A 12,659-nucleotide genomic window follows, 5' to 3' on the forward strand; every position below is an offset into this window, starting at 1 on the left:
GCTCCAGTTGTTATTGTTACTTTCATTAATTTAATTAATCTTATCAGAATTTAGACTTTCCTCTATTCAAGATATCAGCTGCTAGGCCATGATCAATGGACATACTTAAAATATTATTCAAGGTTGTTTTTTCTCTTGACACTAAAAGTTTTTAAAATAAATTCTTTTCCAAAATCATATCTTAACCTCATAATTTTCTAACCTTTCAAAAACAGTAAGCATTCTCAGTGACTGTGAATTTAAAGTCTATGAAGAAAGATTGAAGTTCAGTTCACTAGCCGATCGCTCGGAGCAACATAAAGTAGTTTCATTAGTTGAAAGATAAATTCTCATTACTTAAAGGAAAGTCTTCATATAAAAACATCTAAAATAGTTTTATAAAATTAAATTCCTAGAAAGTGCATTCAAAGCCATCAGTGGAGGTTCCAATGATCTCCACCAGCCTCTTCTCTTCTGAGCTCTTTAGAACTCTTACAATGAGAGCCTCTTAGTCCTGACTTGAATTATAATGTTGTGTAAGTGCAACAAGAAGTACAATAACTTTAGATCTAATGACTTATAGACCCTACACTATGTGCTAAAGGAGCTCCATAAAGGCATTGTTCCCTTAGCAACAGGTATAAAATAATTCCAATTTCCTACAAGAAAGTCCAAAGTAATTCTGCAAGTGAGAACTTGTGGTTGGTGGAATAATGGCCTCCCAAAGATGTCCATATTCTCATCCCTAGAAACTTTATGTTACATCATATGGCAAAAATATATTTTGCAGATGTGATATATATATATATATATTAAAGCCCTTGAGATATGGAGGTTCCCTTGGATTACCCAGGAGGGCCCAATGTAATCGCAAGGATCCTTAAAAGTAGAGAAGCCTTCCCAGCTGCAATCAAAAGATCTGACTCTGACAGAAGGATCAGAGAGATGCTATCTTGTCAGCTTTGAGGATGAAGGAAGGGACCATGAGCCAAGGAGGACAATGCTCTTCTAGAAGCTGGAAAAGGCAAGGAAACAGATCCTCTCCTGGAGCCTCAAGAAGGAACACAGCCTTGCCCACATGTTGTCTTTAGCCCAGTGCAGCCCATGTCAGACTTCTAATCTACAGAACTATAAGTTAATATATTACCGCTGCTGAAGTTAAGTCGTCACTATAGGAAACTAATACAGAACTGTATATCAGAAATAAAAAGTGATATTTAGTAAACTGTTCAAACTTATTACCATAAAGTTTCTAAATGCTAAATAATTGTGAAAATGAACCAAATAATACTTAATTAGCCTAAAAAATAAGAAGGAATCCACAAATAATAAATTAGCTTAGGACAATAGCTACCACATAGTAGGTCCTGTATTCTCTGATTTAGACTGAGGTTCACTGTACATAATACAGACATGATAAGAGAACAATGAAGAGAATGCATTTGTAGCTAATATTTTCCTGTGTCTTTAAACTGATGTTTAGGGAATTAATTTCTAATAGCACATGTAGACTGTACCAAAAACCCTTCACTATCTTAGAGCTTATTATACTGAAAGCTTATGGTGTTAACTCTCCAAAATAGTTTTAAATATAGTCATAAAGCTTCAGGGCTGGGAAGCATCTAATAAATCAGTTAATCATATGTATTAAAGATGAAAGAAGTGATTTCCCCCAGGTGTACTTTTGGCATAAATGTATTTCATGGACCCATTATCCTGATAAGCCATAAATGTACACCAATCTAAATAACTGGTTTTAATTCCCAAGCATCCTTTCTATGTTTTAAAAAAGCATCAATGAAATGCAGGTTCCTTGTCAAATTAAATCCTGAACTACTGAATTCCTATTTACTATTATAGAAAATTAATTATGACAACTATCTAAGAAAATAATTTCTGCTAGGATCCTAAGCACTCTGAAGACAACTGCAGATAATAAAAGTACCAAAGAATAAAAATAAAAATAAAAAATCATGGTTTATATTTGGTAAAATACTTTTCAACATACAACAAAATTAAAATAGCAGTGTCATAATTCTAAAACCTGGCTTTATATAACTTCATATTATTTGGGAAAAAATATTTCTACTTTAAAATCTCTGCCACATGGACAGATCTATTTTTGGTACCAAGTTCGCACAGAGTGCTGTACCAGGTCCAGGGGCACACGGAGAACAGCACACCACGCCCACCCCCGAGGTGCCTGCCCACCCAGTGCTCCGTCCATGGTTCTGAGAAATCCATCCTGGTTCTGTGCTGGCTTCGTTTCCTCTTCCCACTGGACAGGTTATCCTCAGCCTCTGCCAACTCCCCTAGAGAGGTCTCCCTGTACTCACCAACTCATCTCTGACCACATGCTCACCGCCAAAGCCACAGCTTCTCCTCAGACTCCTCCCCCAGCTTCTGACCCAGAGCCTCTAAATGCCCCATAGGCCCTCAACCTCCACACAAAAACCTAGCACTGTCCCTCAAATGTGGCCCACATGTTCCTTGTCAGCGAATGGTAAGTATACTAGAGCTGAGTCCCCGGCTCCAGCCCCCAGGGAGCTGGCCGTGTACCCGGTCCTGTGGCTCCACCCGTGCTATCTCTGGAACCTGTCTCCTCTCCTCTCAGCACGGGCTCTGTGGTAGGTGGGCAGGCCCGTCTCACCAGTTCTTATAGTACATTGACCTCTCGATTCCTCTTCGGCCTACACCTTTCCCTCATCCTGCTCCAGGCATTCTCTGGAGGCTCCAAAGTCAGACCCACATTTGTTCTAGGCATCTAGACTCAAAACACAACTGCCATACTTGACTGACAGTTTTAGACTTCATGCCATGGAGGAGAGCCAGCAGTAGAGCCTGGGAGGACAACGAGGGCTCCCAGCTGAATCTGGGTTTGACGTGGACAGTGAAACTAGAAAGTACCGCTTCCACAGAAAGGCGGACCTGTCAGATGGCTATTAACAACGTAGTCACCCTGGTGCACAGAAGCCTCAACCATTACCCACGGACACACACACCCCACCTTGAAGGTGGGACAGACAGCCGGGAGACATAAGCAAGACCCCACACTCAAACTCCTCAGCACTCAGTCATTTTTCATTTTCCACTTCGGGCACTGCTGATTTTCTCCTGTCCTCCTCTTCAAGAACAGCTTCATGCTCTTCCTCCTCATCTCCTGGCCTTCTCCTCCCCCTCCCTTTCCTTCCTCTCTCCCCCCTTCCCCCTTCTGACCAGCTCCATTCTGAAGCTGCTGGAGCAGAACAAGGTAGGCTCCACATGGGAGGATGGTGGAGGGTGTGGCTTAAAGAAAAGACAGTTCAGCCAACGTGTATCACAGCCCAGCAGGGGGAGATGAACGGGGTATCACCACAGAGCACAGAGTGGCACGGAGCAGGGAACACCTGAATCTGAAACAAGGTGTTGAGGGCACCCATCTGGGGGAGTACGTCGGAGCCCAGATGAGGCAAGGAGGGCAGCCTGGAACAGAGTATAACAGCACAGTTTTGGCCCTGGCCGGTTGGTTCAGCGGTAGAGCATCGGCCTGGCATGCAGAAATCCCGGGTTCGATTCCCAGCCAGGGCACACAGGAGAAGCGCCCATCTGCTTCCCCACCCCTCCCCCTCTCCTTCCTCTCTGTCTCTCTCTTCCCCTCCCGCAGCCGAGGCTCCATTGGAGCAAAGATGCCCCGGGCGCTGGGGTTGGCTCCTTGGCCTCTGCCCCAGGCGCTAGAGTGGCTCTGGTCGCGACAGAGCGACGCCCTGGAGGGGCAGAACATCGCCCCCTGGTGGGCAGGTGGGCAGAGCGTTGCCCCCTGGTGGGCGTGCCGGGTGGATCCCGGTCGGACGCATGCGGGAGTCTGACTGTCTCTCCCCGTTTCTAGCTTCCGAAAAATACAAAAAAAAAAAAAAAAAAAAAGCCCTGTTTTAAGGTAAGGAAGGCATCCCCCATGGTGGAGGGGCCTGCTGTGAGTATCAGAGCAAACAAGCCCGGCACCACCCAGGATGATGGAGCCTGCGTGGGTCAAGCCGGCAGCGGAAGGAGAGAATAATTTCATACAGGGGGATTAAGCAAATAAACCAACATACACAGGGTAACAGGGGACACATTTTTTACTGTTGGAGACTGAGATTCAAATATATAAAGGGGGAAAACTAGAGTGAATTTGTGGGATCAGGTTGGAATTGGAGGTTATCATAGTGAATTCAGGGATTTTTACGTATAGAGCTTGAGATATATATCATATAATACAGGGTTGGGCAAAAGTAGGTTTACTGCTATAAGTATACAAAATACAGAGTTTATTCTTATATTATTAATTATTGTATTATTTTCCATATGAACTGTATATATAGTAATATAAAGTATGTGTGTGTATACTGTGTGTGTATATATATATGTATTATATATATATATATATTACACATGATAAGAAAAAACATCACTTCTGTGACATTCCTCAAAGATGCATCACCTGAATCTAATCATGATGACACATCAGACAAACCCAAAATGAGGGCATTTACAAAAGAACTGACCTGTAATAGTCAAAGTGTCAAGCTTGTGCAAGTTCAGGTAGAGCTGAGAATGTGGCCCAGACCGAGGAGTCTGGAGAGACAGGACAGCTAAACGCAACATGTGTTCTCCGCTGGCTCCTCCCACTACGTAAACCTCATGTGTACCCTGTGCGGCGCATGCTCGTGTCTGTAGGAAGTATACTCAAGTATTTGGGGGTGGTAAGGCATCAGGTTGGCAACTTACTCTAATTTAGTAGAAAAATTTCTTAGTACTGTACTTAAACTTTTTGGTAATTTTGATCTAGTTTCAAAATTTTAAAATGTTTTTTTTTTTTTTTTTAAAAAAAAAGAATACTTTGCTCTACCTTGCTAAGAGAGCACAGGGAAATGAAGCAGCCATTAAAAAATAGTCTTGACTACAAATACGCCCATAGTCCAAATAAACTATTTCACATGAAACAGCTTCAGTTCAAACAAATACTGAAATGCCCCCTAAGTAGCAGCTTTAATCTCAGAAGCAAAAGCTAATTATGATGAACAAAGATTAAATATGCTTTAAAAGAGCGAAGCACATTAGTGGATAGAATCCTTTGGTTCAACCTCAAAATACAGTAGGTTTCAGGAACAGAATAAGGAAGACCTGCAGGAGTGGGGCTGGGTGTTTCACGGGGCAGGAGCGGGGCCCCTGGCCGCCTGGCCCTCCCTTGAGCTCTGGCAGCCTTCACAAAGGGAAGCCTTCACAGAAGTTCCCACTGGACCCAAGCGCTGCTCAGTGACATTTTCTTTCACTAAATCAATCTAAAAATCATGTTAAGTAAGTTTCCTTTGCAGAGTCCAATACTTTCATTAGCCATCAGGGACCTCTAAGGACAGATGTAGTGGAAATCAGTGCTGTCGTTACACATCCTCTGTAGGACGGTTTGAGAGCAGAAACAATCTGAAGGCTTCCCAGCCTGTTCTGTAATGAGGTAAAAATTTTAATAAGGTGTCTGCTTTCATAATCAAGAATTCAACATGGTCCATAAAAGTGGTCTTTACAAAACAGGATCTATGAGTACAGGTTCTTGCCCTGTCTTTGTGCTTTATACAGTTTTATTCACTGATATCTACTGGCTGACTCCAGAAAGAACTCCAGTGTGGCCCCTTTCTTTGTGAGAGTATACAGTGTGTCCGTAAAGTCATGGTGCACTTTTGACAGGTCACAGGAAAGCAACAAAAGACTATAGAAATGTGAAATCTGCACCAAATAAAAGGAAAACCCTCCCAGTTTCTGTAGGATGATGTGGCAGCATGTGCGCACGCACAGATGATGATGTAACACTGTGTGTACAGCGGAGCAGCCCACAGCCATGCCAGTCGAGATGTGGATGGTACAGAGGAAAGTTCAGTGTGTTCTGTGGCTTGCTAAACTTGAATCCGTGACCAAAGTGCAACGTGAATATCGGTGCATTTATAATGAAGCACCACCACATAGGAATAACATTACTCGGTGGGATAAGCAGTTGAAGGAAACCAGCAGTTTGGTGGAGAAACCCCGTTCTGGTAGGCCATCAGTCAGTGACGAGTCTGTAGAGGCTATACGGGATAGCTACCTAAGGAGCCCTAAAAAATCTGTGCGTGAGCCCACATCGAACTGCACTGAATAGGTATGAAACTGGGAGAGTTTTCCTTTTATTTGGTGCAGATTTCACATTTCTGTCGTCTTTTGTTGCTTTCCTGTGACTGGTCAAAATTGCACCATGACTTTATGGACACATTGTTTATACCTGCATACCAGCACGGGTTCAGCCAGAGTGACAGAATGCCATGGGAGAGGTTTGGCAACTAAATCAACTGAATTCAAAGATTACCTTTACAAGTCAGTATTAAGAGCAAATAAATTATTTGAAAGAATATACTGAAAACTCTTTGTTACAGAGGAGTATTTTTATCAAAGTGCATGTGGATGCTGCCATTATGAAAAGTCTCCCACAAAATGTTCATTTCTTAGAACTCCCCTGCTTATCCACAGTGACAGTTTCATGGCTCAATGAAAATGTAATTCTTTAGCTTCAAAGTGTCCAAATACCTAAATATTTAACTGTGATTGACAGTAAACACCATCTCTTGATAATAGGACCTGACTTAAATAAGTGGATCTGGTTTTCCCTTTCTGATGTTGATATCCATTCTTAGATAAGGAATTAGCTTGGTGGGGATGAACAGACCTCTCACAAAGTTTAAAACATGCACACATTAGTTCCGCTGACAAACAATTATTTTGCATTAAAGTACTTCTGTCATTATACCCCGGAAGGTAAGCTAGTTACCCTAACAAAAGACTACAAGGATAATGCTCAAGGGGCCATCTAAAGATCACTTAACAAGCCATATGCCCCAGCACTGAAATTACTCCCTGAAAGTAAGATAAGCACTTTTGAAAGCTGTGTTAATTCTTCTTTAGGCCAGTTAGCTAATTAATGCTTCAGACCTTTAGTAAATTATTACTCCAGTATACTAAACAATAGATCCCCGTAGATGGATTGAACCTGATTATATGACTTTCTAAAAGACACCTAATGTAAGTGGGAGATATATTATATAACTGAACTTTTAAACATTAAATGCCCTATGATGGTTTTATTTGCCTGGAGTAAAATGAGGGAGGTGGTGCAGGTGGCAGGTTATAGGCAAGTCCCAGTTGGTAAGAGGGTTCTAATGATATTTGAGAGAAAGCATAGAAGGCACTCTACTAACAGACTTTCATATAAACTTTAGCTGGGGAAGAACGAGTATAAATTGATTGAAAACTAAAAGTGACCCAGGGACAGCTCTAAATTGGGAGATATTACTTAAGAGCTATCAGGAAGGATGCATGCAGGGGATATTGTTTGGCTAGGTTCAGGTGTAAACAAGAGAGAGAGAGAGATCAAGGCTGTCTCCAGGATTCGAGATTGATTGGCTGCAGAGTAAGGAATTGAGCAACAGGGAACAAGAACAACAACAAAAGAGTTCAATTTTCATGACTAAGTGAAATCTAAAAGGTAAGAAAAGTAAGAGCACGAAACACCTTCCAATGATTTGGGAGGTACCTCACTCCACTCAATCAACAAAATGTTAGTGACTATCAGTGAGGCACTGATGCACTCAGCAAGAAGAGCTCCTGGGGAATGGCTCCCTCCAGGGAGATGCCAGCTGGTGGGACATGATGAGCTGAAGGCAAGTGAGGAAATACTGTAGCTCTCACGAAATGTGGAAGCTACTGGCAACTTCTGGCCAGGACAGACAAGAGATGAGACTGTGGTAAAAGATATACATGAAATGATCATGCGAAGTAATACTCTGGACTGGATCTTGGTACAGGAAAAAGACATTAGTAGAAAAACTAGAGTAATTTGAATGATGACTGCAGTTTAGTAAATATTGATGTACCAATGTTAATCTCTAAGTTCTGACAAATATCCTACAGTAATAAAAGATATTAACGTTAGGATAAACTGGGTGATTTTCTGTACTACGTAATATGTATTTATGTACTATGTTTGCAACTTTTCTCTAAATTTAAAACCATCCCAAAATAAAAGTTTACTGAAAAAAAACAACCCTAAAAATAGATATTCAAACAATGGCCTCAATTCCACAAATGGAAGTTTTAATGTTCAGAACTTTATAAATTTATTTTTTTAATTTCTTTGACTATAATATAATTACATATTAATTCTAAAATATACTTGAAAATATAAAAATACGCTTTATTTCGCAACTTAGAGGTAACATTTATTAATGTCTTTTTTTCTGTTAATAGATAATGCTTTTTTTTTTCTTTTGTTCAACCATCACTGAGACTAGCCCCTGGATTTTCTTTTTCCTTAATATTTGATCATAAACTTTTCCTTTTTAAAGGTCTTTAAGAACACTTCAGTGACACCATTGTCTGTACACAATTTTACCACGACGCTTTACCTAATTCCACATTGTTGGACATTTACATTACTTCCAACTTTTCTCCATTTATAAATAGCACCATTAATTGAATGCTCATGCTTATTTCATTAAGAGAAATTCCAGGCCCTGGCCGGTTGGCTCAGCAGTAGAGCGTCGGCCTGGCGTGCGGGGGACCCGGGTTCGATTCCCGGCCAGGGCACATAGGAGAAGCGCCCATTTGCTTCTCCACCCCCCCTCTTCCTCTCTGTCTCTCTCTTCCCCTCCCGCAGCCAAGGCTCCATTGGAGCAAAGATGGCCCGGGCGCTGGGGATGGCTCCTTGGCCTCTGCCCCAGGCGCTAGAGTGGCTCTGGTCGCGGCAGAGCGACACCCACACCCGGAGGGGCAGAGCATCACCCCCTGGTGGGCAGAGCATCGCCCCTGGTGGGCGTGCCGGGTGGATCTGGGTCAGGCGCATGCGGGAGTCTGTCTGACTGTCTCTCCCCATTTCCAGCTTCAGAAAAAAATACAAAAAAAAAAAAAAGAGAAATTCCAAAAGTAGAATTCCTGAGTTGAATTAAATATTAACACTGTTGATAAATATTATCAGTATGTCCACCAAAGCCTCAGAATAGTATCAGTGTACTGATAGACAGTCTTCCCCCTTCTACCAACAAGGGCTAGTAGTATTTTCTAAACTGTTGTCAGTTGGTTGGTTCAAAAATATTTACCATTACTTTTAAATTTGTATTTGTATTTATTTTAGTCTCTTCTATTTCCTCTTCCATGAATTACCTGCTCATGCCCTTTGCCTGTTTTTGCACTGAGATCTTAGGGTATCGATAATTTTTTTTATTATTCCTTGATATCTGTCAGTGTAGTTGTGGCAAATATGTGCTGTTTTGTTTGCTATTTCCATTTTAATTTTATTATGATGTTCTTTGTTGCATAGAGTTTAATTTGGATGTGTATGCATCTCGTTTTCCATTATAATTTCTTCAGCACTTTTTATGCTTACAAATAACTAACTGCCCCAACATTCAACCAAACAAATATTGCCGTTAGCAAAAAAAGAGCACTTAAAATTTAGAAAGGAAAAAGTCAGATTATTACTTGTCCAATTGAAGAAATAACTTGTTTTTATTTTAGAGACTTTAAATACAGAGGTCTGGATTTACCTGGTAATTGACAATACTAATTCTGTAACTTTAAACATTCATTATTATTAACAAATAATACTTACTGAGACAAGCCTTTTTTTAAAGGTTCTATGACAGTTTTTAATTTTTTTTTTTAATTACCAGTTTAGCTCAGAGCATTTCCAAAGAACCAAAAAGAATTAATCTCAGAGCATGACTGTATCAAGAAGCTCTAGTTCAGGCAGTATCCAAGGAAACCGAGGCTATATTAGACACCATTAGTACTTTAATTATCAGCAGCTACTTTCCCCATACTATTTCTAAGCAAGAGTCCAGTTTTTTCTACCTTTGTTTTAATAGCTACAAGAAGGGAGAATGTTAAAATAGAAAGTACACAAGTAAATAGAAAGTGCATAGGCCTTAGAACTTGCTAAAAAGGAGGATTCAAATCCTGGATACATCACTAACTAGTAAAGTTTACCCTAAATTAACCAAATCAAATGCCCGCTCAAGGCTTCATTATCTGCAACACGTGGGTCAATGTTAGTGACACAGACTTATCACTCAATAAATTATTTTGTAATAATTTCCAAAGAAATACCTTGCTTGTTGTAAACTCACTACCAAGAATTGAGTGTGTTCAGTATAACTTTCTGTTCACATATAAACATGTATGTGTACATGGTTTTTGTTTTTATTTTGTTATTATTTTTAAGATATAAGATAAATGATTAACTTGCTTCTATTTTGCAAGTAGCCTACAGAAAAGATTAAACTATTTCCAGGAACTATAGGAAGAAAATCTCCATTTTAATACTAGGAAAATAGGCAAGTTAGGGAATAGTTCTCTTTATCCCACTAAAAGTGGTAAAATATGTATATAAATTACCTCAAAAGCCCCTCCAATAATTCAATTTGCATTTCAACTAGCAGTTTGTAGCATCTGTATATACAAACCAAATCTCATCCTTCTCATAAACACTGAGCTATGTTCTACAGCTGGGCAAACAGCAACACCAACAATATCAGATTAGGAGAAGAATACACCACAGGGTGAAACTGTTGAGAATGAACAACTGACTATAAAACAAGTCTAACAATGGGAAAACAGCAGCAAAAATTCCTCACCATCAAAACTGAAAAATTAGTGAAAATAAACATGTAGTTGGCTATAATAAAATTAGAAAAACTAAATTACTAAAAAAAAAAAAATCTTAGTTTTGGGAACTGAACATTTTTACATGGTTGGCCTAACTCTGCATTTTCTTCTTGTAGAACCTGTGCTTCAAACGCAGAATAAAGAGAATCTAAAACAATTTACATTAGTATGAAAATATAGCTGCAAGAAAGAAACAACAACATAATAAATCACAAGCTTTCTCTGAGAAGAAAGTAAATGTTTTTAAAATAAAACCCTGCTGTGAGGGCCAGGTACAGTCCAAATTTATTTCTGGAATTCCAAGATTGCATAACTGAAGTGTATTTCGATGGAGCTGAACACCAAACACCTTTTATTTTAAAAATCATTTGGTAGAAGCCCACAAATGTTCAATATTGTGTTCCAAACCTAAGCAACGTAAAACTGATCTTTAAAAACCTAAATTCATTTTTGTCATTTTTTAAGGTATTTTTAGTTTTTTTCCATTATTAAGAAAGAAAACATTACTCAACAAACACTTAAGGCACTTTAAAAATCATTAAAGAAAAATTATCAAATACATATGCTTTCTTCCCATGGAGAACAGCATAAATGTTGGACATTCAACTACATTTTACAGAAAGTTTAATAACAGTTGACTGCTTGTATAACAATAATCACAAAATCTATGGAATTATATTCTAGGAAAACAGCATCTGCATTTTTTAATTTAAATTTAAAGAATCAAGAGAATTAGTGGAATATTCAAAAGCTCTATCAATAACCATAATAAGGTATATTCATCTTAGAGCAAATGTACAGTCTTCTCTAAACTCTTACTTCAACAGAAGAGTAAAAATGTTCATTAGAAGATTAAACTAATCTGGAAAAAGCTTGAGCAAAGAATGCTAAATATGATTTATTTTCTTGTTCACAAAAAAAGTTTACAAATCAAAAGTTATTTTATTTAAAGCTTTTTAAACAAGCAAATCAATGAGATAAGAGCTTCAAACTTTTTCTTGATGTATATACAGGGTGGAGCAAAAGTAGGTTTATAGCTGTTCATATGGAAAATGATTCGGTATAAATAGCAATACAAGATAAACTGTTTCTCATACTCCCAACTTTTGCCTCATCTATACTTGAAAATCTTAGATGACACTGATAAAGTCTATAGAAGAGTATGCCGCACACTGTTGATAAATAATATTGTTTTATAGACTTAAATTAATAAACCTAAAACAACGAAAGCTACTTAGCGTATTTCCCCATATGTAAGACGCTCCCATGTGTACGACGTACCTTAATTTTGAGGCCCAAAATTTGAAAAAAAAAAACTTATTACATAAAGTTATTGAACTCAAGTTTCATTCATCATAAAATTCATACAACTCCTCAAGTGGGAAATGTAAGTAAAAATATCTACAACCACTGTATAGGACGCAACCCAGTTTTTAGACTCCACATTTTTTGAAAAAGGGTGCGTCTTATAGCTGGGGAAATATGGTAATACAAGTTTCGTTTAAAAGCTGTTCACTGTGAACTAAAACGATAAAGGGTGGTAGTAATGAATTACCTTGATTCAAAAGAACTGCCTCGTCCCTGGGCTTTTCTTCTTCAGCTTGGTTCTAGAACACAGAAAACACGGTTTAGACCATATTTTCGGAAAATTGTTTGCAATTCCGGAACTGACTTTCCTGTTTGCAGGAAGCCAATGTGTAAAACGCACGGTAATGAAGGGGACAATATATGAGGAGCCAGTTCCCTCCAGATAGGTGTTCACACCCCAAGAGGGGTATCACCACACTCCATTCAGACAGGAGAGGAATCTGTTATTACTGTTACAGGTAGAAAAACAACTTTTCCTCCTACCCCTCTAAATTCTTCTGGCTGGACTAATAATCAAATTGCTCTAAGATGGATTAATAGGGGAAAATGATCAAAGTTGTTACATATGTACATATAAGGGCTCCATAAAAATACGAGACCTGAGGACCGATTGG

General features: G+C 39.1%; 1 protein-coding gene across 2 annotated transcripts in view; it reads right to left on the minus strand.

Annotated features, from left to right (window-relative positions):
* Nucleotides 1-12,659, minus strand: part of L3MBTL4 (L3MBTL histone methyl-lysine binding protein 4) — a 488,059-nt gene that overhangs the window by 371,924 nt on the left and 103,476 nt on the right. For both annotated transcript variants that reach the window (XM_066353255.1, XM_066353254.1), the window contains exon 4: nt 12,233-12,284. In XM_066353255.1, coding sequence (XP_066209352.1) covers nt 12,233-12,284 — 52 coding nt within the window. The remainder of the gene's footprint in view (nt 1-12,232; nt 12,285-12,659) is intronic.

This window comes from Saccopteryx leptura, chromosome 11 (assembly GCF_036850995.1).
Source record: "Saccopteryx leptura isolate mSacLep1 chromosome 11, mSacLep1_pri_phased_curated, whole genome shotgun sequence".
NCBI lineage: Eukaryota > Metazoa > Chordata > Mammalia > Chiroptera > Emballonuridae > Saccopteryx > Saccopteryx leptura.